This window comes from Ranitomeya variabilis, chromosome 4, assembly GCF_051348905.1.
Source record: "Ranitomeya variabilis isolate aRanVar5 chromosome 4, aRanVar5.hap1, whole genome shotgun sequence".
Taxonomy (NCBI): Eukaryota; Metazoa; Chordata; class Amphibia; order Anura; family Dendrobatidae; genus Ranitomeya; species Ranitomeya variabilis.
In genome coordinates, this window is record NC_135235.1 from 434,116,164 (window position 1) to 434,142,138 (window position 25,975).

Genomic DNA, 25,975 nt, shown 5'->3' on the forward strand with positions numbered 1-25,975 from the left:
TCAATGGGACGAAAATATCGGAATTAAAATAAACCCTTTATAAACTTGTAGGTTCATTCTACATGAAGGAAAACAACTAAGAATAATGTAGGATGTATTGGGGGACGTGGCGGAGATATTAAAGGGACAGAGGTTTAGCCCAATGTAATAGAATAGCAGGATTTTTAATTTTTTTTTATGAAGTTCGGCGTTAGAAAGAATTTGACTATGTTATTTTTTTTTTTTTTTATGTCAGATATTGATGTTTCACTACTTCCACGCCCTTCACCTTCTTTTTTACTTCTCCCACGCTTTCTTCTTAATTATCCTCATCATCAGCTTCTTTGACATCAACTTCTTCACCTTATTCATCTTCTTCTTCATCTTCTACCTATTATTTTTTGGGTTACATTGTTCATATTCTTTTTATTTTACTATTATCTTCATCATATTCAACTTCTTCATCATATTCTTATTTGTGACAGGCATTCCCGTAGTTGTTATCTATAAAAGTTTGAAGATTACACCTTCCGTTCTGCCTGTCACAAACCAGTTACATTTGTCCGCGTTCAGTTTGGCCTGCAGCATCAGGCTTTATCCAGGGGCACCACGAGGAGGAACGGACTCACCCCCATACACTGCTTAGTCTTCTTCTGCTTATAATTTACATAATATTTTTTTGCTCTGATATTTTGTGTTATGCTTAATGTCCTTCTGCTCTTTGTTCTGCAGCCTCTTGTTCTTCTGCTTCTCGGTCTTCCAGGTCGTCGTCGTCTCCAGGGTCGTCGTCTCCGGGGTCGTCGTCATCGGGGTGGTCTCCGGGGTCGTCGTCATCGGGGTGGTCTTCAGGGTCATCGTCTCCAGGGTCGTCGTCATCACGGTGGTTGTCGTCTCTGGTGTCGTCGTCATCTTAGGGGTGTTCTTCCGGGTCATCGTGTTTAGTCTCTTGAACTTGGAAATGTAGCAGAAGGTACAAGAAGGCTGAGAAAATGCCGAGAACCAGCTGATGGAACTGGAACTCGGATGGCTACCCGAAGGTCCAAGAGCCAATGGAACTACCGAGGACCAGCTGACGTTACTGGAACCCGGTTACTAAGCAGGAGGTACCCGTGCCTGAAAGCACTACCAAGGACCACCTGACGTTGGTGGAACTCGGATACCCAGAGGGAGGCACCTAAGCCAAAGGCTCTGCCCGGAACCAGCTGACGGTACTGGAACCAGGATGGGGAGCAGAAGGTACAAGAGCAAAAGACACTGCCGAGAACCAGCTGACGGTGCTGGAACCCGGATGGGTAGCCGAAGGTCCAAGAGCCAATGGAACTACCGAGGACCAGCTGACGTTACTGGAACCCGGTTACTAAGCAGGAGGTACCCGTGCCTGAAAGCACTACCAAGGACCACCTGACGTTGGTGGAACTCGGATACCCAGAGGGAGGCACCTAAGCCAAAGGCTCTGCCCGGAACCAGCTGACGGTACTGGAACCAGGATGTGGAGCAGAAGGTACAAGAGCAAGTGTCTGCGTGGCTTTTGCAGGACACGTTGCCGGCTGCACAGCAGGGGAACAGCTGGCGGTGCTGGACCCCACTGACACATTGGCGAGGTGTTTGGCTCTGTGCAGCCAGCACTTCCGGACAGCAACGAGCGGTGTTGTAGCCCGGGCTCTGCAGGGGGAGCAGAGTGTAGGCCGAAGCCTACTTGAACCAATTTCAAAGGTAACCTTTAACCCCCCCTCAGGGGTTAGAAAGTAGAAGAGCCACAGCTTATGCAGCAGTAGTGCTGCACAAGTCAAAGGTTGCTCTTTTAATTTCGCTCCTTGCACACGCTGAATGAAACACGTATAACATTTAGCCCTTTATACAGTCAAACTGTGTTGGAGGCGCGAGTTCCCTTTGTAATGAGACGCAGCACAGATGTCAAGAATCCCACCTTGGTGCTGGGTGCAGCCTCCTGAGCGTTGTTATTTGCTGTACAGGAGTCTGCGCTGTCGTGTTATCCCCTGGCCTAGCGCCGTTAGCGCTGCCCATCTTCTGACCTCATTTAATGTTGGCCGGTGCGGTTCGCGATGCCCATGAATCACAGCCCCGCAGTGTATTGACATAGTTTAAACACTGCGGGGCTGGGATTCATGGCCTGGCGCAGTACATATGTTCGCCTCTCACACTCGGGTCCTTACACCCGCTTCAGACTGTGCGGCGTCATCTGATCCCTTATCGCATGCCACGGCCATGAAGCCGCACAGTCCGAAGAAGGCGGAAGGAGAGGAGGGACAGGCGAACTGATGCACTGATCCTGCCCATCAATCACACCCTCGCAGTCCCAATAAATAAGACACCGAGGGGCGTTGTGTGGGTCAGGGCGGCCGCAGAGGCGCAGGCAGCCAAACCATGATGCCAGAAGACGGGCAGCGCTACCAAGGGGGTTGCAGCGTGTCATTACAAAGGAAAGTCACACCACCAGGACGGTTAAATGGTCACACAGAGGACACATTGCAGACGTGTTTTCAGTTCCACATGTGCGAGGAGAATACGTTTCTGAGCCACCTTGCACACATGCAGCATTACCGCTGTACAAGGTGGCTGGATAACGTAAAAACGCCTGGGGGAGGGGGGACAGGTTCCCTTCAATTTCAGTTCTTGTGTCTGCGTGGCTTTTGCAGGACACGTTGCCGGCTGCACAGCAGGGGAACAGCTGGCGGTGCTGGACCCCACTGACACATTGGCTGGTGTTTTTCTCTGTGCAGCTAGCACATCTGGGCAAAAACTGGCGGTGTGTTAGAGCCCAGGGACAGCAGGAGGAGGAGCAGGAGGAGGAGGAGCAGGGGGAGGGGAGTGTAGGCCGAAGCCTGCACAGGCGGCAGCTTTGGGTGTGTTGTGTCTGCGTGACTTTTGCAGGACACGTTGCCGGCTACACAGCAGGGGAACAGCTGGCGGTGCTGGACCCCACTGACACATTGGCGAGGTGTTTGGCTCTGTGCAGCCAGCACTTCCGGACAGCAACTAGCGTTGTTGGAGCCCGGGCTCTGCAGGTGGAGCAGAGTGTAGGCCGAAGCCTAATTGAACCGATTTCAAAAGTCACCTTTAACCCCCCCTCAGGGGTTACAAAGTAGAAGAGCCACAGCTTATGCAGCAGCAGTGCTGCGCAAGTCAAAGGTTGCTCTTGTAATTTTTCTCCTTGCACACGCTGAATGGAACACGTATAACATTCAGCCCTTTAGACAGTCAAACTGTGTAATGGAGGCGAGAGTTCCCTTTGTAATGAGACGCAGCACAGGTGTCAAGAATCCCACCTTGGTGCTGGGTGCAGCCTCCCGAGCGTTGTTATTTGCTGTACAGGAGTCTGCGCTGTCGTGTTATCCCCTGGCCTAGCGCCGTTAGCGCTGCCCATCTTCTGGCATCATGTAATGTCGGCCGGTGCGGTTCGCGATGCCCATGAATCCCAGCCCCGCAGTGTCTTAACATTGTTAAAACACTGCGGGGCTGGGATTCAGGGCCTGGCGCAGCACATATGTTCGCCTCTCACACTCGGGTCCTTACACCCGCTTCAGACTGTGCGGCGTCATCTGATCCCTTATCGCATGCCACGGCCATGAAGCCGCACAGTCCGAAGAAGGCGGAAGGAGAGGAGGGACAGGCGAACTGATGCACTGATCCTGCCCATCAATCACACCCTCGCAGTCCCAATAAATAAGACACCGAGGGGCGTTGTGTGGGTCAGGGCGGCCGCAGAGGCGCAGGCAGCCAAACCATGATGCCAGAAGACGGGCAGCGCTACCAAGGGGGTTGCAGCGTGTCATTACAAAGGAAAGTCACACCACCGGGACGGTTAAATGGTCACACAGAGGACACATTGCAGACGTGTTTTCAGTTCCACATGTGCGAGGAGAATACGTTTCTGAGCCACCTTGCACACATGCAGCATTACCGCTGTACAAGGTGGCTGGATAACGTAAAAACGCCTGGGGGAGGGGGGACAGGTTCCCTTCAATTTCAGTTCTTGTGTCTGCGTGGCTTTTGCAGGACACGTTGCCGGCTGCACAGCAGGGGAACAGCTGGCGGTGCTGGACCCCACTGACACATTGGCTGGTGTTTTTCTCTGTGCAGCTAGCACATCTGGGCAAAAACTGGCGGTGTGTTAGAGCCCAGGGACAGCAGGAGGAGGAGCAGGAGGAGGAGGAGCAGGGGGAGGGGAGTGTAGGCCGAAGCCTGCACAGGCGGCAGCTTTGGGTGTGTTGTGTCTGCGTGACTTTTGCAGGACACGTTGCCGGCTACACAGCAGGGGAACAGCTGGCGGTGCTGGACCCCACTGACACATTGGCGAGGTGTTTGGCTCTGTGCAGCCAGCACTTCCGGACAGCAACTAGCGTTGTTGGAGCCCGGGCTCTGCAGGTGGAGCAGAGTGTAGGCCGAAGCCTAATTGAACCGATTTCAAAAGTCACCTTTAACCCCCCCTCAGGGGTTACAAAGTAGAAGAGCCACAGCTTATGCAGCAGCAGTGCTGCGCAAGTCAAAGGTTGCTCTTGTAATTTTTCTCCTTGCACACGCTGAATGGAACACGTATAACATTCAGCCCTTTAGACAGTCAAACTGTGTAATGGAGGCGAGAGTTCCCTTTGTAATGAGACGCAGCACAGGTGTCAAGAATCCCACCTTGGTGCTGGGTGCAGCCTCCCGAGCGTTGTTATTTGCTGTACAGGAGTCTGCGCTGTCGTGTTATCCCCTGGCCTAGCGCCGTTAGCGCTGCCCATCTTCTGGCATCATGTAATGTCGGCCGGTGCGGTTCGCGATGCCCATGAATCCCAGCCCCGCAGTGTCTTAACATTGTTAAAACACTGCGGGGCTGGGATTCAGGGCCTGGCGCAGCACATATGTTCGCCTCTCACACTCGGGTCCTTACACCCGCTTCAGACTGTGCGGCGTCATCTGATCCCTTATCGCATGCCACGGCCATGAAGCCGCACAGTCCGAAGAAGGCGGAAGGAGAGGAGGGACAGGCGAACTGATGCACTGATCCTGCCCATCAATCACACCCTCGCAGTCCCAATAAATAAGACACCGAGGGGCGTTGTGTGGGTCAGGGCGGCCGCAGAGGCGCAGGCAGCCAAACCATGATGCCAGAAGACGGGCAGCGCTACCAAGGGGGTTGCAGCGTGTCATTACAAAGGAAAGTCACACCACCGGGACGGTTAAATGGTCACACAGAGGACACATTGCAGACGTGTTTTCAGTTCCACATGTGCGAGGAGAATACGTTTCTGAGCCACCTTGCACACATGCAGCATTACCGCTGTACAAGGTGGCTGGATAACGTAAAAACGCCTGGGGGAGGGGGGACAGGTTCCCTTCAATTTCAGTTCTTGTGTCTGCGTGGCTTTTGCAGGACACGTTGCCGGCTGCACAGCAGGGGAACAGCTGGCGGTGCTGGACCCCACTGACACATTGGCTGGTGTTTTTCTCTGTGCAGCTAGCACATCTGGGCAAAAACTGGCGGTGTGTTAGAGCCCAGGGACAGCAGGAGGAGGAGCAGGAGGAGGAGGAGCAGGGGGAGGGGAGTGTAGGCCGAAGCCTGCACAGGCGGCAGCTTTGGGTGTGTTGTGTCTGCGTGACTTTTGCAGGACACGTTGCCGGCTACACAGCAGGGGAACAGCTGGCGGTGCTGGACCCCACTGACACATTGGCGAGGTGTTTTTCTCTGTGCAGCTAGCAGTACCGGGCCCCAACTGGCGGTGTTGGAGCCCAGGGTCAGCAGGAGGAGCAGGGGGAGCGGAGTGTAGGCCGAAGCCTGCACTCGAGCAAGTTGAAAGGAAACCTTTAACCCCCCCCCCCCAGGCGTTTGTAGCTGAAAGAGCCATTGTGTACAGCACTAATGCTGGAAAAGGTAAACTTAGCTCTTTTAATTATGGTCCTTGCACATGCGGAACCTAACAGTTATGAAATGTGTCCCCTCACAGCGTTAAACCGTCCGGTAGGTGGAACTTTCCTTTGTCGTGTGACGCAGCACAGCCATCATTTTTACCCCCTTGGCGCCGTGCGCCGCCTCCTCAGCGTTGTTTTAATCTGTCCCGGAGCCTGCGCTGTTAGGTTAGCCCTTGGCCATGCACACATTTTGCGCTGCCCGTCTTCTGACATCATTTGGTGTCAGGCTGGCTGCGCCTGTGCGGGTGCGCTGGCCGAGATCCCGCCTCGCAGTGTCGTCTAATGTAATCCCACCGCGGGCCTGTGATCCGTGCCCGTGCGCAGTGCATATCCTCTCCTCTCACTCCCCTCCCTACGGCTTTTTCAGACTGTGCGGTGTCACGGCCGTGGCATGCTATTAGGGACCAGCTGACATCGCACAGTCTGAAGAAGCCGTAGGGAGGGGAGTGAGAGGAGAGGATATGCACTGCGCACGGGCACGGATCACAGGCCCGCGGTGGGATTACATTAGACGACACTGCGAGGCGGGATCTCGGCCAGCGCACCCGCACAGGCGCAGCCAGCCTGACACCAAATGAGGTCAGAAGACGGGCAGCGCAACATGTGTGCATGGCCAAGGGCTAACCTAACAGCGCAGGCTCCGGGACAGATTAAAACAACGCTGAGGAGGCGGCGCACGGCGCCAAGGGGGTAAAAATGATGGCTGTGCTGCGTCACACGACAAAGGAAAGTTCCACCTACCGGACGGTTTAACGCTGTGTGGGGACACATTTCATAAGTGTTTGGTTCAGCATGTGCAAGGAGCATCACGAAAAGAGGCACTTTTTCCCTTTGCATCATTACTGCTGCACAAGGTGGCTCCTTCAGTAACAAACGCCTGGGGGGGGGGGGGGGGGGTCAGGTTCCCTTACATTTAACTTGTTGTGCCTGCGTGGCGGTCGCAGTACACGTTGCCGTATACACAGCAGGGGAACAGCTGGCGGTGCTGAACCCCACTAACACATTGGCGAGGTGTTTGGCTCTGTGCGTACAGCACTTCTGGACGGCAACTGGCGGTGTTGGAGCCCAGGGACGGGTGGAGGAGGAGGAGGTTGGAGGAGGTAGGAGGGATTGCCACACACACAGCAGGGGAACAGCTGACGTTACTGAACCCCAATAACAGAGGAGGGACTGTTGACTGTGCGTACAGCACTTCTGGACGGCAACTGGCGGTGTTGGAGCCCAGGGGCAGGTGGAGGAGGAGGAGGTTGGAGGAGGTAGGAGGAGGTAGGAGGGATTGCCACACACACAGCAGGGGAACAGCTGACGTTACTGAACCCCAATAACAGAGGAGGGACTGTTGACTGTGCGTACAGCACTTCTGGACGGCAACTGGCGGTGTTGGAGCCCAGGGGCAGGTGGAGGAGGAGGAGGTTGGAGGAGGTAGGAGGAGGTAGGAGGGATTGCCACACACACAGCAGGGGAACAGCTGACGTTACTGAACCCCAATAACAGAGGAGGGACTGTTGACTGTGCGTACAGCACTTCTGGACGGCAACTGGCGGTGTTGGAGCCCAGGGACGGGTGGAGGAGGAGGAGGTTGGAGGAGGTAGGAGGGATTGCCACACACACAGCAGGGGAACAGCTGACGTTACTGAACCCCAATAACAGAGGAGGGACTGTTGACTGTGCGTACAGCACTTCTGGACGGCAACTGGCGGTGTTGGAGCCCAGGGACGGGTGGAGGAGGAGGAGGTTGGAGGAGGTAGGAGGGATTGCCACACACACAGCAGGGGAACAGCTGACGTTACTGAACCCCAATAACAGAGGAGGGACTGTTGACTGTGCGTACAGCACTTCTGGACGGCAACTGGCGGTGTTGGAGCCCAGGGGCAGGTGGAGGAGGAGGAGGTTGGAGGAGGTAGGAGGAGGTAGGAGGGATTGCCACACACACAGCAGGGGAACAGCTGACGTTACTGAACCCCAATAACAGAGGAGGGACTGTTGACTGTGCGTACAGCACTTCTGGACGGCAACTGGCGGTGTTGGAGCCCAGGGGCAGGTGGAGGAGGAGGAGGTTGGAGGAGGTAGGAGGAGGTAGGAGGGATTGCCACACACACAGCAGGGGAACAGCTGACGTTACTGAACCCCAATAACAGAGGAGGGACTGTTGACTGTGCGTACAGCACTTCTGGACGGCAACTGGCGGTGTTGGAGCCCAGGGACGGGTGGAGGAGGAGGAGGTTGGAGGAGGTAGGAGGGATTGCCACACACACAGCAGGGGAACAGCTGACGTTACTGAACCCCAATAACAGAGGAGGGACTGTTGACTGTGCGTACAGCACTTCTGGACGGCAACTGGCGGTGTTGGAGCCCAGGGGCAGGTGGAGGAGGAGGAGGTTGGAGGAGGTAGGAGGAGGTAGGAGGGATTGCCACACACACAGCAGGGGAACAGCTGACGTTACTGAACCCCAATAACAGAGGAGGGACTGTTGACTGTGCGTACAGCACTTCTGGACGGCAACTGGCGGTGTTGGAGCCCAGGGACGGGTGGAGGAGGAGGAGGTTGGAGGAGGTAGGAGGGATTGCCACACACACAGCAGGGGAACAGCTGACGTTACTGAACCCCAATAACAGAGGAGGGACTGTTGACTGTGCGTACAGCACTTCTGGACGGCAACTGGCGGTGTTGGAGCCCAGGGGCAGGTGGAGGAGGAGGAGGTTGGAGGAGGTAGGAGGAGGTAGGAGGGATTGCCACACACACAGCAGGGGAACAGCTGACGTTACTGAACCCCAATAACAGAGGAGGGACTGTTGACTGTGCGTACAGCACTTCTGGACGGCAACTGGCGGTGTTGGAGCCCAGGGACGGGTGGAGGAGGAGGAGGTTGGAGGAGGTAGGAGGGATTGCCACACACACAGCAGGGGAACAGCTGACGTTACTGAACCCCAATAACAGAGGAGGGACTGTTGACTGTGCGTACAGCACTTCTGGACGGCAACTGGCGGTGTTGGAGCCCAGGGACAGGTGGAAAAGCAGAGGAACACAATGTAGGCCGAAGCCTGAGAAAGTCGAAAGGGAACCTTTAACCCCCCCCCAAGGCGTTTGTAGCTGAAAGAGCCAGCTTGTGCAGCACAAAAGATGCAAAAGGAAAAGGTGGCTCTTTTCATCATGCTCCTTGCAAACACAGAACTAAACACTTATAAAATGTGTCCCCTGCAACCGTAAAACCGTCCCGGATGTGGGACTTTCCTTCGTAATGTGACGCAGCCCAGCCGTCATTCCTACCCCCCCGGCGCCGCGCACCGGCTCCTCAGCGTTGTTTTATTCCGTCAAGGAGCCTGCGCTGTTATGTTATCCCGTGGCCAGGCACACTTAGCGCTGCCCGTCTTCTGGCATCATTTGGTGTCTGGATGGCTGCGCCTGTGCGGCCGCGCTGGCAGAGAGCCCGCCTCGCAGTGTCTTCTGATTTAATCCCACTGGGGGCCTGGGATCCATGGACATGCGCAGTGCATATCTGAACCTCCACCTCTCACTCATCTCCCTATGGCTTCTTCAGACTGTGCGGTGTCACGGCCGTGGCATGCTGTTAGGGACCAGCTGACACCGAACAGTCTGAAGAAGCCATAGGGAAATGAGTGAGAGGTGGAGGTTCAGATATGCACTGCGCATGTCCATGGATCCCAGGCCCCCAGTGGGATTAAATCAGAAGACACTGCGAGGCGGGCTCTCTGCCAGCGCGGCCGCACAGGCGCAGCCATCCAGACACCAAATGATGCCAGAAGACGGGCAGCGCTAAGTGTGCCTGGCCACGGGATAACATAACAGCGCAGGCTCCAGGACGGAATAAAACAACGCTGAGGAGCCGGTGCGCGGCGCCGGGGGGGTAGGAATGACGGCTGGGCTGCGTCACATTACGAAGTAAAGTCCCACCTCCGGGACGGTTTTACGGTATCAGTGGACACATTTTATAAGTGTTAAGTTCTGCGTGTGCAAGGAGCTAAACAAAAATAGCTACCTTTTCCTTGGGCAGCATTACTGCTGCACAAGGTGGCTCTTTCAGTAACAAACGCCTTGGGGGGGGGGGGACAGATTCCCTTACATTTCAGTTGTTGTGTCAGCGTGGCGGTCGCATGACACATTGCCGGCTACACAGCTGGGGATCAGCTGACATTACTGAAACCCAATAACACTGGGTCGTATGTTTTGACTGTGCAGACGGCACGTCTGAGCCTCAACTGGCGGTGTTGGAGCCCAGGAATTTAAGTTCAGGTGGTAGAAAGATGAACACAACAGGAGACCTGGATAACGTATACAGTGACCTAATTATTCAATCAGGAGGAGGAGTGGCAAATTCCGGCGAGATCCAGGCCTTGTTCATTTTCAGGAAAGTAAGCCGGTCAACGTTATCGGAGGATAGTCGCATGCGACGGTCAGTTAGTACACCACCTGCAGCACTAAAGACACGTTCCGATAATACACTGGCCGCAGGGCAAGACAGCACCTCCAATGCATACTGGCTTAGCTCTGGCCATGTATCCAGCTTTGAGACCCAAAACTTGAAAGGGGAAGAGCCGTCTGGGAGTACAGCAAGAGGGCAAGACATGTAGTCTGTCACCATCTGACGGAACCGTTGCCTCCTGCTGACTGGAGCCGTCTGTGATGGTGTAGACTTTTGTGGCGGGCACAGAAAACTGTGCCACAGTTCGGCCATACTGGTCTTGCCTTGGGCAGAGGCACTGCTTCTGCTCCCTCTTTGTGCAGAGCCTCCACCACGGCCTGGACGCACTGAGCTGCTTTGGAATGCACTAGCAGCACTTCTCTCAGTTGGAATGGAGAAGATGATGGAATTGACCAGTGTGTCTTGGTACTCCCGCATTTTTCGCTCCCGGTTCAACGGTGTGATGAGGCTTTCTACGTTGTCCCGGTAGCGAGGATCGAGGAGGGTGAACACCCAATAATCAGACATGTTGAGAATGTGGGCGATGCGGCGGTCGTTTCTCAGGCACTGCAGCATGTAATCCACCATGTGCTGCAGACTGCCAACTGCCCAAGAAACGCTGTCCCCTGCTGGAGGCGTGATCTCTGCCCGCTCGTCATCACCCCACCCTCGCTGTACACACTGAGTACTGGACAATTGTGTAACTCCCTCCTCTGGACGGATGTCTTCCTCCTCCATTGACTCCTCCTCATCCTCCTCACAAACGGTCCCCTGCCTACGCGTTTGTGAGGAACCACGTGGCGCTGACTGTCCAGAAGATGATGGAAATGGTGAATCCTCATCCTCCACCTCTTCCACAACATCATCCCTTAGCGCTTGCAGTGATTTTTCAAGCAGGCAGATAAGGGGGACAGTCATGCTGACTAGTGCATCATCTGCACTCGCCATCCGCGTGGAATAATCAAAGGGACGCAAAACCTGGCAGACGTCATTCATAGTGGCCCACTCTGTGGTTGTGAAGTCTGTACGGCGCTGACTGCGACTTTTTTGCGCCTGAAGCAGCTGGTACTCCATTACAGCTTGCTGCTGCTCACACAACCGCTCCAACATATGTAACGTGGAATTCCACCTGGTAGGTAGGTCACATATGATGCGATGTTCCGGCAGGCGGTGTCGGCGCTGCAGAGCCGCAATGCGCGCTTTTGCCGTGCTGGAACGCCGCAAGTGAGCACACTCTAGGCGGACCTTGTGCAGCAGTGCATCAAGATCCGGATAGTCCCTCAAAAAGCTCTGCACGACCAAATTGAGCACATGTGCCAGACATGGGATGTGAGTGAGGTTGCCGAGGCCCAGAGCTGCCACCAGATTTCGGCCATTATCACACACTACCATGCCTGGCTGGAGATTCGCTGGCACAAACCACACATCGCTCTCCTGCTTGATGGCATTCCAGAGCTCCTGCGCTGTGTGGCTACGATTCCCCAAGAAAATTAATTTCAAGACGGCCTGTTGACGTTTGGCCACGGCTGTGCTCATGTCGGTCGTAACAGGTACACGTTCATCACGGGTCCATGTGGAGGTGGACTGTGACGGCTCCTGCAGCGATGATTCTGAGGAACTGGTGTAAGAGGAGGAGTCAATGCGTACAGAATGGATTCCTGCAATCCTTGGAGTGGGCAGGACACGTCCTGCGCCACTCGCACGGTCTGTACCCGGCTCAACGACATTAACCCAATGGGCAGTGAGGGAAAGGTATCGCCCCTGTCCATGTTGACTGGTCCACGCATCGGTGGTGAGGTGGACCTTGCTACTGACGGCGTTCAGTAGCGCGTGTTTTATGTGTCCCTCCACATGCTTCTGCAGGGCAGGGACGGCTTGCCTGCTGAAGTAAAAGCGGCTGGGCACTTTGTACTGTGGGACTGCCAATGACATGAAGTCACGGAAGCTGTCAGTCTCCACCAGCCTGAATGACAGCATTTCCAGTGACAGAAGTTTGGCAATGCCTGCAGTCAGAGCCTGTGCTCGTGGGTGGTTTGACGAGAAAGGCCGCCTTTTCTCCCATGCCTGTACTACCGATGGCTGTAGACTGGGCTGGGAGTGTGTGGATGACTGGGAAAGTGGCGCTGCGGGTGGAATTACAGCGGGTCTCTGGACAACAGGGGCAGAGGTTCTTCCACGGCGATCCTGGGAGGACGCCGAACCAGCTGCGTGTGAGGTAGAGGAAGAGGCAACACGAGCTGAAGAGGTGGTAGCTGCCGCTGTTGGTTGGCCTACCTCTTCAGTGTGTTTTTCTAACTCCGCCGGGTGCCTGTTGCGCACATGTTTCCACATGTTGGAGGTATTGAGGTTGCTGACATTTCGACCTCTTTTGACTTTTTGATGACACACGTTGCATCTGACATAGCAAATGTCATCTGCAACTGTGTCAAAAAAGGACCAGGCACTGCAAGTCTTGGGAGCGCCCTTTTTGGCTTTTGGAAGAGACATGCTCCTAACGGGTGCCAAAGCGGAGGCTGCAGGATCCGCAGTCTTCCCCCTCCCTCTCCCTCTTTGGGCCGTACGGGGAATCTCTTCCTCAGAGCTGCTCCCACCACCTTCCTGTCCCTCACGCCAAGATGGGTCGAGGACCTCATCATCTACACTACCCTCTGCCCCCAACTGCTCCTCCTGGGTAGTCTCAGCAGCAGAGCACGCACCAGTAAGTGGCACCTGAGTGTCATCATCAGCTGATGCGGCCTGCGATGTGGTGACCGGAGCCACTGGCCCACCCGCCTCTTCAGAGGAAGACAGAAAAAGCTGTTGGGCATCACTGCACCCTGCCTCTTCTTCCATTTCTCCAATGCTGCTTGGCTGGCCCCCTGTTTCCAAGCCAAGAGATTCAGAGAACAGAAGTAGAGACGGCTCCTGTCCTGGGCTCTCTGTCTGCCTGGGCAATTTGGCAGGTGGTGAAGAGACAGATGGCTGCTCTCCAGTGCTCTGTGTCTGAGAGGATGTGGCACTAATGGAAGTTGATGCATTAGCTGCCATCCATCCGACAACAGCTTCAATTTGTTCTTCACGCAGCAGCGGTGTACGGCGCTCGGACACAAAGCTTCGCATGAACGACTGTTGCCTGGTGAAAGTGGGTGCTGATGAGTCACCGGTGCCCGCAGCAGGCACAGAATCCCCACGTCCCCTCCCTGCTCCGCGACGGCTCCCACGCCCCCGTGCCTTACTCACTGCCTTCTTCATCTTGGTTGACTGATAAAGATAAGCAGAAAAGTACTAACGGATTTGTGTGCTTATTCCTGAGCAACTCCTCCTAACAGGTATAAGAAGCACTAATTATCTAAAGTGTGGACTAGACACAAATATGAGCTAATGTGGCCTACAGAAATGTAAAGTGGTGTAACTGGTGTGTTTGGTGAACTTTATTATTTATTTATTTTTTGGGGGCTGAACTGACAACAGATAGAGCTGCAGTCACACGGAGACCGTGCAGACAGACGTAAACGGCGCTACAAGGCCCAAAAACCCTCCTCTACTTTATCCTATGTAGTGTTTTTCCACAAATTAGCTGGAGACGGGTGGAAAGACACTAATAGGATTTTTTTGAATAAATTAGCAGCAGACTACACTATTTTGAAAAAAAAGAAAATTGATTTGGCGGTATGACGCAGTGAAAAACCCTGAGCTGGAGACAACCAGGCTATAGCTGCTCACAGATTACAGGGCGAGCTGCAGTCACACGGAGACCGTGCAGACAGCCGTAAACGGCGCTGCAAGGCCCAAAAACCCTCCTCTACTTTATCCTATGTAGTGTTTTTCCACAAATTAGCTGGAGACGGGTGGAAAGACACTAATAGGATTTTTTTAAATTAATTAGCAGCAGACTACACTACTTTGAAAAAAAAGAAAATTGATTTGGCGGTATGACGCAGTGAAAAACCCTGAGCTGGAGACAACCAGGCTATAGCTGCTCACAGATTACAGGGCGAGCTGCAGTCACACGGAGACCGTGCAGACAGCCGTAAACGGCGCTGCAAGGCCCAAAAACCCTCCTCTACTTTATCCTATGTAGTGTTTTTCCACAAATTAGCTGGAGACGGGTGGAAAGACACTAATAGGATTTTTTTAAATTAATTAGCAGCAGACTACACTACTTTGAAAAAAAAGAAAATTGATTTGGCGGTATGACGCAGTGAAAAACCCTGAGCTGGAGACAACCAGGCTACAGCTGCTCACAGATTACAGGGCGAGCTGCAGTCACACGGAGACCGTGCAGACAGCCGTAAACGGCGCTGCAAGGCCCAAAAACCCTCCTCTACTTTATCCTATGTAGTGTTTTTCCACAAATTAGCTGGAGACGGGTGGAAAGACACTAATAGGATTTTTTTAAATTAATTAGCAGCAGACTACACTACTTTGAAAAAAAAGAAAATTGATTTGGCGGTATGACGCAGTGAAAAACCCTGAGCTGGAGACAACCAGGCTATAGCTGCTCACAGATTACAGGGCGAGCTGCAGTCACACGGAGACCGTGCAGACAGCCGTAAACGGCGCTGCAAGGCCCAAAAACCCTCCTCTACTTTATCCTATGTAGTGTTTTTCCACAAATTAGCTGGAGACGGGTGGAAAGACACTAATAGGATTTTTTTAAATTAATTAGCAGCAGACTACACTACTTTGAAAAAAAAGAAAATTGATTTGGCGGTATGACGCAGTGAAAAACCCTGAGCTGGAGACAACCAGGCTACAGCTGCTCACAGATTACAGGGCGAGCTGCAGTCACACGGAGACCGTGCAGACAGCCGTAAACGGCGCTGCAAGGCCCAAAAACCCTCCTCTACTTTATCCTATGTAGTGTTTTTCCACAAATTAGCTGGAGACGGGTGGAAAGACACTAATAGGATTTTTTTGAATAAATTAGCAGCAGACTACACTACTTGGGAAAAAAAAAAAAAAAAAAGGAACAGTATGAGGCAATGAACCACCCTCCCTGAACTGAATACAACCAACTATGGATGGCCTATGTGGCTGCACTCAGACTGGAGACTGGGCTGCACTCACACACACACAGACCCTGCAGATCGCTGTGAAAACAGCGCTACAAGGCAAAAGCAAGGTGAATAGTAGGTGAACACAGCGGTTGCTAAATTAGCCTTTGGAAAGCACAAAGAAGCAAATCGCTATCTCTAAACTGTCCCTCAGTCAGCAAACAGCGTCCTGTCACTAACTGAATTCACAGCAGAGTGATCGCAAAATGGCGCCAGCGACTTTTAAACTGCATCATGACATCATTACACCAGCCAATCACAGCCTTGCCAGTAGTTTCATGCCCTCCATGCTAAACAGGATGTGCCCACACTTGGAATCAATCTCATTGGCTGAATTTCTGCTTTTTGAATCTTAGAACTTCCGATTCCGGTATCCGATACGCGGCAAGTATCGGAATCCCGGTATCGGAATTCCGATACCGCAAGTATCGGCCGATACCCGATACTTGCGGTATCGGAATGCTCAACACTATTAGTGATCCTACACTTTCATTAGTGGGATTAATATGATAATTATTAGCAGTGGGGGTATTTTAATAATGCCAAATTTATTTATATGCAGAATACAGGCTTCCGCCTATGGTAATATGTATTCTGATGTTAGAGATAAATGCAATTTTCTTTTATAGACTCTGTGAATTGAAAACACTTTTGAGACTATATTTGCAAAATGTTTGCATTGCATTTTCTTTAAAACAATTATTCCAAATTACAAACAGGAATTAAATGATCTTTTAAAAGAAAGGACACATTTTAGGCATTAGATGTCCAGTCTTTATTGATCCTCATAGTAAAAAAAAACAACTTGTGTGCTTTAGTTGTCAATAGAATTTAACTTTGAAAATCATTTGTATTTTTATATTATCTAAGTGCATAGTTAACAATTCATGGCAAAATAAATACAAATGTTACGAGTGTGTCACGCCAACCTGGGAGATCTGGGGGTAGAAGTTCACTGTGTATTGTGAATTGGAGATTTTCCATTTAGCCTCTGTATTTGGATCCCATATTAATTTAATTTGTTTTCCTTTGGTGCTGAAAAGGTTAACAACCCTTTCTATGTTGGTCAGAAACATGCAGCTCCATTTCAGCTGCTTCTGATCTGGTTTTTAGCTCTCCTATAAAACCTGGCCAGACCCTCTCTGCCAGTGACAGCTCTGCTTCCTTACTTTGCGGAATAGGAATTTGTTGTTACGTTTGGAGATTCATCTTCCTCTGTGGTGTGCTTAAGCTAAGTGTTTTGAAGAGAAGTAGTGGTTAGAAGTGTTCTGTTGTAAGTGTGTGTTTATCTCCTGCTCCCTGTTTCCCATTTAGTTTATTCCTCCATGTCCCTATCCTCCTCCCTATTGTTGGTGTGTGCTTTTGTATTCTAAAGGGTTTATGTTATCCCTGTTTTGTCTTGTGTGTCTTATTCACATTACATTTCTGTCTCAGACTCCTTGGGGTGGGGGAGGGGATAGACCAGGGATCAACATGAGAATATGGAGGTCGAAGACTCGGGCCTCTCTACCATCAATAGTACTGAGAAAGGGATATTTAGGGTTCCAGTTCAAGGAACATTTTGAGGCCCCTCTTCCCTACCTATCAAATTTATATCATGTGAAAAAGTTAGCCTACCTTCTCTACTGAAATGGAGCATGTCATTAGATTCATTTTGCCAAAACGACAGGCAGCATGAATCAAACACTGGCTGCGCGATTGCAGAGGATTTCAGAGAGAGACTAATTTTAAATGTCAGCCAGGAACTATGTATCTCTGATGATTGGTGTAAGGCAAGTCTAGCCAAGCCAGATTCTCATCACCCTGATCAAGATGGATCTCTCACTATGTCTGCACAGAGTGAACGGCCTGCCAGTCAAAAGGAATTGGGTGGTCGAGAATCCAATCAGGGACGTGCCTTGGACTACTCATCCTATATACATGGCTGGCATTTTAAAACATGTTTACTTTAAAAAGTCACATTGTCTCAGAGTAAGGCTACTTTCACACTAGCGTCGTTTGCAATATGACGCAATGCGTCGTTCAGGAGAAAAAACGCATCCTGCAAAGTTGTCTGCAGGATGCGTTTTTTCCCCATAGACTAACATTACCGACGCATTGCGACGTATTGCCACACGTCGCAACCATCATGCGATGGTTGTGTCATGTTTTGGCAGACCGTCGGCACAAAAAAACGTTACATGTAACGTTTTTTTGCGCGTCATGTCCGCCATTTTTGACCGCACATGCGCGGCCGAAACTCCGCTCCCTCCTCCCCGGACCTTACAATGGGGCAGCGGAAGCGTCGTAAGACGCAATGCGCCTCCGCTGCCCACGTTGGGCATTTCTTTCACAGCATGCGTCGGTACATCGGCACGACGCACTGCGATGGGCCTGTACCGATGCTAGTGTGAAAGCAGCCTAAAACATTCCTGACTGAAATTGCACAGACAGTGTTTGATTCGTGCCAGTGGTAGGGGCAGCATGAATCTGATGACATTTTTCCTTTCAAGGAAATCTATCCTTAGAAGATGACCGGCATTTAAATAATTGTTTTCCTTGCTAAACACCTGTATTACATGTTTCTCATTTCCATTTTAATATCTATAGTACATAAGTACTTAAATATTACTAGTGTACTTATAATCTACAGAACATATATATATTATTTAAAGAAGTGTTCCAATCAAATTGAGTATGGCATTAATATATTAGATTCATCATATTATACGGCACTGTGTACTGTGCATACAATTGCTCATTTTGCTTTTCTATAAAGTTAATTCTTCTCTTTTTCATTAAGTCTATGACATCACGTGAATAAAATCTGACTAGTTTAATCTTTCTAATCCTTCTATTTTCCCTGTATAACTCACTAGTCACTGTAAAATTCCCTGGTAGAGGGAGGAGGGAGCAGCTCGGTCAGGAGTTGAAGAGGAGAATAGAGAAGAATTAGCTGGGTAGAAAGGCAAAATGAGCAATTGTAAGTACACAGTGCTATATAATATCATGATTGCAATATATTAAGAGGATAAAAACTTTGATGGGAGGAGTGCTTCTTTAAGTCATGCTCTGGCAAACTCATTTTTATAAAATGGATGGACATTCATTTGAATAGCTGCCACATGAATACTTCATGTGACTACATAACAATGTCTAGCTGGTGGTGGCGTCACCTGGCATAGACAGCTGTAGTCAGGGGTGGTACCCATTTGTTCAGCTATACCCCATGGAGCTGCATTTTGAAAGGGCTTTTTTCTGATTGGACAACCACTTTATATGACTTGTTGAACCATCTTTTACTACTCTGATGTCAGGAAATTTTGCCTATTTTTTTGCTAAACTGTTGTAATTTTAGAAATATCGGTTAGTTTTTTGTTGATGTTCCTGCCGCTGTATCTCTAGAAGGTTTATGTAAAGGCTTTGACTGTGTTTTAGATAAATGTCTAGCTAGTTTTGCGAGGACACGCATGTTAACGGAAGAATATAAAATTTCTGTCCCTTGGTTTTTTTTACAGTTGTTAGCCTGGAATCCAGATCCATGCACCTGAATTCTTTAGTAGAAGAAGCCCAGATGAGGATGAGTGAATTGTCTGTAAAAATACAAAATGAAGGATTGGGAGTAGACAGCACAGATAGAGAGAAGCTGCTTAAATCCTGGGAGTGGAGATATCGCCTATATAAAAGGATGAAGACTGGTTACGAATATGCACGTAAGTAGTTTTCCTCTTAAATATGAACCCATCCAAGATTAAATTATTCTATTGTTTTCCAGTTATGTCATGATCCGTTCCAGGGTTTAATCCTGCCTGCCCTTTTTCCGGGTGAATCATGTCAAGGGTTAACTTTGCTCTGCCTCATTCTGGGTTCAGGTGTGCTATTTAGCTCCGATGCATCCTGCTGGCGGTGTCAGTTACAGTTCTTCCTTCAGCGTGTGAACCTGACTCTGGTAGCTCTTGATCTGTCCTGCTGTGATCCCTGACTTGCCCCTTGTCTGTTGACTCCCTCCGTCTACCCATTTCCCAATGTTTCCCTGTTTGTTGGCTTGATTCTCTGGTTTTTTACTTGGCTCTTATTCGGACTCGCTTCTGCCTTCTTGTCTTATCCGCTTCTGATCATTGCTGAACCCCCTGTTCTTGACCACATATACTGCTGCTACTATTGGTACTTCTGCTTCTAACGGTTTTTTGACTCGGCTTGTCTGACCACTCTCTTGACGCTTGGTGGCGTCTGTGCTGCTGCTCTGTGTGTGCAGTCTCACTTCCCTCTCAAGCTCCCCCTGGTGGAGGTTGCGCTATGCTGCACTGCAGCAGCATGACAAATTATAACTGTGTTTTTGCTCTATTTTTCTTGGGAATTGAAACATTTTATGTAAAGTAAAGGAATGTGCATCTTGCTGCTGAGCTTTTATTGCAAAATGCATGTCTTCAAAGTCTTCTGCTCCTCCGATAAGCACACTTGCCCTCTACTGCTTACAGTAAATCACAATATCAGTTTGCTGAGAAGTACAGTACTTCTGTCTAGTGAGTGCATCATGAAAAGAGGGTGTTTAAACATGACACCTTCTGGATAAAGTATTGTATACAACACCCACAAGGAGAGAAAGCAGATAAAATGTAATCCCTGTGATCTTCATTACCTCTATACATATTGAATTCTCAAGGGTGAATACAAAGGAAAAGTGAGTATAGATTCTTGGTATTAATAATTAAACAGTTGTGCCATAACTTTTATATTAAATACCTATCCTTAGGCCAGATTAGAAATGTTGTGATAAACGAGCTGAGAGAATCAATAGGCCACACACAAACACACACACACACACACACACACAGTATCCAGCAAGATATTCCACTTTTAAGGGAACCTGTCACAAGGTTTTTCCCATATGAGGTAAGGCCAGTAGCTGTAAGCCCTCATACACAGTATTCTAATATGCTGTATATATGCCCCCATTTCGACTTGCAAGATAAGAAAAAAGCCTTTTATTATACTCACCTACGGGGTGGTCTGGTCCTATAAGCATTTCTGGTCCTGATCTGGCGCCTCCTCTCTTCTCGCAATCACCATCTTCCTGCACCGCTTCCTGTGGATGAAGTGTCATGCGTCATCCACACAGTGTCCATGCACTCTAGGGTTATATACACCCCTGACAAAAAGAGCTTCATGCCAAAAAGAAGCAAGCAACTGTTTTGTGGGATTTAGAGGTAGATGTTTCTAGGTGTCTGGTTTTATTCAGTTTCTCAGGCACTTGGAATATGTAAGAGCGGGCGGGGGGTTTCTGTGTAAACTTGCTACATGATAGATTTAGAGCACAAAATGGGGACTGAGAATGCAAAATGGATCCTGATTTCCCACATCATCAATCCCAGAATGTTGGGGGTCAGACAATTGGCACATCCTCAATCTGCAGTTCTCATGCCGGTGGTGGTCAGATGTTAGCAGTTGCCAAGTTGAACAGTACAGCACTGTCTGCTGTGTAAGGGCTGCAGCACCATGACCCTAACAATAGTAATAGCCACCACCAGGAGTCCGGAGTAATAGCAAGTAATGGAGAAGCGAATGGGTTAATTCTATGCTGACATGTGGAAAAGATGAAGAATGCCAATCCCACTGTAAGTCATTTATTTTTCAACGCGTTTCGAAGTATACAGACTTCTTCTTCAGGACAACCCATTCGCTTCTCTATACCCTGCACTCTCAGCTTTTCATGGGTCTGCAGCAGCCCAAGTGTTATCAACGGTTGTGTGCACACAACTTGACCAGGTGAGCACCATTAGGCAATTGTTTTGTGCATTTTACCCAGATAAGACCCTATTTGCATCTTTCCAGTCATCTTTCATTTGGAGCATTAGTAGTAGAGCAGAGATTTTCTAGGGATGATGCTGCCTCCCTACTAGCCATACTTCTTAGACCTACAGAGGGGAAAAATTATTTAGTCAGTGACCAATTGTGCAAGTTCTACCACTTAAAAATAAGAGAGAGGCATGTAATTGACATCATAGGCAGACCACAACTATGAGAATCAAAACTGAGAAAACAAATCCAGAAAATCACCTTGTCTGATTTGGCAAGATTTATTTTTCAAATTATGGTGGAAAATAAGTATTTGGTCACCTAAAAACATGCAAGATTTCTGGCTCTCACCGACCTGTAACTTCTTCTTTATGATGCTCCTCTGTCCTCCACTCAAGTAATGCACCTGTTTGAACTTGTTATCAGTATAAAAGACACCTGTCCACAACCTCAAACAGTCACACTCCAAACTCCGCTATGGTGAATGTGATGGTGGGCTATGGTATGTGAGGATCATTTTGTTTGTATTAACATTTTACTGTTTTTCATGGTGTTCTCTTGTAGGATGAGTTATTTGCTAATTGATGAATGGCTGTTGTTGCCATCTGATATCAGCCCCCTACAGTACTGTAGGGTTATATCTCCACAGGGTCAGTGAATAATGCTGTTTGCTAATATGCTAATGCCATATTGAACTAGCTTGTTGAAACAATGAGCTCCTGCGACCCCCCCCCCCCTGACCTGTGAATGAGGAGGGGGACTTTTAAAATTTCAGGGAGGTGAGACATAATCTCAGATCCTGTGTGGAACTATGATGTGATCACAGCACCTCAGAGAGAAAGAAAAGTATATGGACTATGTCCATTATCCTCTGTCTGCTGGATTGTTGGACTATAACTTCCTAGGGCTTTCATCCTGTTACTGAACTGGATTCTGGTTCTGGACTATCTTATCCTCTGTGTGATGGATTGCATATGGACCTTTCGTATTTTTGCCTAAATCAAAGACTTGGGATTGTTCACTCTTCTTTTGCTCTGTTGATTGTGTGATACCGGAGAAGGACCCCATGACAACTGGTGGCAAGCAGTGGGATCAACAGAGCATAACCAAATGGAAAACCACACACAGAGTGAGTACAGAAATTTGACTGTATCCAGTTAACAGGAGAGAGCCAGAGACCTGGGCCTTAACTACCAGGGACTGACTAAAGAGGCCTTAAAGGGAACCTGGCACCCCCAAAATCGAAGATGAGCTAAGTTCATTGGCATCAGGGGCTTATCTACAGCATTCTGTAATGCTGTAGATAAGCTCCCGATGTATCCTGAAAGATGAGAAAAAGAGGTTAGATTATACTCACTTAAGCCAGTACATGTCCGGGCCCATCTGAAGTTTGCTACAGAGCATTTGGATTATCCAGAGGAGTATTGGGAGAATGTCATATGGTCTCATGAAACCAAAAAAGAACATTTTGATAGAAACAAAACTCATCATGTTTGGAGGAGACAAAACGCTGAGTTGCATCCAAAGAAAACCATACCTACTGTGAAGCATAGGGGTGTCAACATCATGCTTTGAGGCTGTTTCTCTGCAAAGGGACCAGTACACCTGATCCATGTACATGAAAGCATGAATGAGGCCATGTATTGTGAGATTTTGAGCACAAATCTCCTTCCATCAGAAAGGGCATTGAAGATGAAATGTTGATGGGTCTTTCAGGATGATAATTATCCCAAACTCACTGCCAGGGCAATGAAGGAGTGGCTTCATTAGAAGCACAAGAAGGTCTTAGAGTTCCCTAGCCAGTCTCCAGATCTCAACCCCATAGAATACGTTTGGGAGGGAGTTGAAAGTCCGTGTTGCCCAGTGACAGGCCTAAAGCACCACTGCTCTAGAGGAGATCTGCATGGAGGAATGGGCCAACATGTCACCAACAGTGTGTGCCAACCTTGTGAAGACTTACAGAAAATGTTTGACCTATGTCATTGCCAACAAAGGATGTATAAAAAAATATTGAGATTAACTTTTGTTAATGACAAAATACTTATTTTCCACCATAATTTGCAAAATAAATCTTGCCAAATCAGACAAGGTGATTTTCTGGATTTGTTTTCTCATTTTGACTCTCATAGTTGTGTTCTACCTATGATTTCAATTACAGGCCTCTGTCATCTTTTTAAGTGATAGAACTTGCACAATTGTTGGCTGACTATATACTTTTCCCCACTGTATTAAGTAATAAATGTGAATATAATAATAGTGTTATATAGGTAAGCACATGCTGCAATGCAATAGCATAAGAGCATGAGGGCCATGAAGAACTGGGTGCAAAAATATATAGGTGGAGTAACTAAACCCCAACCAAATATATTAAATTATACCATAAACCTCAGATCTTCTTGACAATAAAAATATAATAATAAATAATGGAAATTACATGGAAATGCACATTATACAATATGAATACATAAATGCCATAAAGTGTTGGGTGCAAAGTGCCGAAAGTACAAAAATGAAGGAGACTTCTACCAGAATATGGTTACGCAAAATAATAAAAAAGGAGTTAAATTAATAATATCAATAAATGTATAAAGAATGAAAGAAAAAGCACACTGGCAACCAGATAACAAAGTTATAGGGTGAGTTAGATGAATAACGGTAATTTTCACATGTAGTATACTTATTAAATAAATAAGGTGGCCATGCTAATGCTTTTCAAAAAGCCAATTTCATATGCACAATACTGAGAAGACAGTCTTACCCATCATACAGTACAACAGATCTGGCTGCCAGGTATGAAAAAAGCCCCAACGTCGGTTTTGTGTATTTGTGATGTGGATTCTTCTATGGTATGGGTACTTGGATAGACCATTTATGGAATCTGTCAGCAGGTTTTTGCTATGGCAGAGCAGTGTGATGTAGGGACAGAGTCCCTGATTTCAGTGATGTGTCACTTACTGGATTGTGTGTTGCTGTTTCAACAAAATCAGTGTTTTCATCAGGAGATTATCACTGCTGGACTATGTGTCTCATGACTCCTGGTTAACTGTTCTACGTAACCACACTCACAGCACTGATTAGCAGCTTTCCCTCAATCTGTGGTGTGGGCAGCATTATACAGGGTTCAGCATTATTTGCACTGCTAGATGTGCAGTAAAGAAAACAGTGATTGTATCAAAATGACAGCATGCAGACTAGCAACTGACATATCCCTGGAATCAGGGTTTCAGGCACTAAATTATGCTGCTCTCATATTTCATAATAAAAACGTGGCAACAGATTCCCTTTAAGGGCCTCAATGGGAGATCTACTAACTTTGTCTTTAACTTGATCTGACTAAGATAATGGATAGGCTTCTAGGTTATTGTTGCATTTGACTATATCTATTCAAAGGCGCAAATTATGCACTCTTGGCTTGGGGGATGCCTGCTTTAATAATCTAATGACATGCTAAGGCAGAACTCCTGCTTACCAACACTCAATTATCTTTTTTTTATAAAGCACATGTTTGTAATATCACCCTTATTCCATCAGCCTAGGCCACTGACTCAGCAAAATATTCAAAATGAGTGACTGCAAAGCATCAGCTGCCGAGAAGCTTAACTAGAGACTGTCAGATGGTTTATGCCCAATAAATAATTTACATTACAAGGGAGAAAATGTTAAGAGTCTTAGGGTACCGTCACACAGTGGCATTTTTATCACTACGACGGTACGATTCGTGACGTTCTAGCGATATCGTTACGATCTCGCAGTGTCTGACACGCTACTGCGATCAGGCACCCAGCTGAGAATCGTACGTCGTAGCAGATCGTTTGAAACTTTCTTTCGTCGCTGGATCTCCCGCTGTCATCGCTGGATCGTTGTGTGTGACAGCGATCCAGCGATGCGTTCGCTGGTAACCAGGGTAAACATCGGGTTACTAAGCGCAGGGCCGTGCTTAGTAACCCGATGTTTACCATGGTTACCAGCGTAAAAGTAAAAAAAAACAAACCGTACATACACACCATCTGATGTCCGTCAGGTCCCTTGCAGTCTGCTTTCCGCTCTGACTGTCTGCCGGCCGGAAAGTGAGAGCAGATCACAGCGGTGACGTCGCCGCTGCGCTCTGCTCTCACTGTACGGCCGGATCTCAGTCAGAGCAGGAAGCAGACGGCAAGGGACCTGACGGACATCAGATGGTGAGTATGTACTGTTTGTTTTTTTTTACATTTACGCTAGTAACCACGGTAAACATCGGGTTACTAAGCGCGGCCCTGCGCTTAGTAACCCGATGTTTACCCTGGTTACCTGGGGACTTCGGCATCGCTCCAGCGCTGTGATTGCAACGTGTGACCGCAGTCTACGACGCTGGAGCGATAATCATACGACGCTGCGACGTCACGAATCGTGCCGTCGTAGCGATGTAAGTTGTACTGTGTGACGGTACCCTTAGACATGTTAAAACCTACCTGTGTTGCAGCAGATCAATCTAGGAGTCCCCATTGTTCTAACATGCAAATGAGTTTATAATTCCTCCACGTATGGTCCTTGTTCTTGCAGCTTTTCCAGTTTTGCTCTCAAAAAGCCAACCTAATGTGACCTACCCTTTTCCTTGACGTATACCTGCATCCAGTTCATGCTCAATATTTCATCAGGGAACAATTGAAAATAAAAATAAATGGTCAATGAGAGGGTGTCAGTATTTATTTTTAATAACCACTTTATACAGTAGGTTTGCAAGTCTAAGCACCAAGCTACACACAATTCAAGGGCCATAATTTTTCTCATGTTGGTGTCATCACTTGCCCAAGTAAATAATGTACACCCACCAGCCATATCATGTAAAAGTAGACATGTTCCATCAGACCAAAC

General features: G+C 48.8%; 1 protein-coding gene across 1 annotated transcript in view; it reads left to right on the forward strand.

The window, feature by feature from the left end:
• Positions 1 to 25,975, forward strand: part of ANKFN1 (ankyrin repeat and fibronectin type III domain containing 1) — a 1,096,304-nt gene that overhangs the window by 415,160 nt on the left and 655,169 nt on the right. Inside the window, exon 4 of the mRNA XM_077257596.1 lies at positions 18,847 to 19,041. Within this exon, the coding sequence (XP_077113711.1) occupies positions 18,847 to 19,041 (195 nt within the window). The remainder of the gene's footprint in view (positions 1 to 18,846; positions 19,042 to 25,975) is intronic.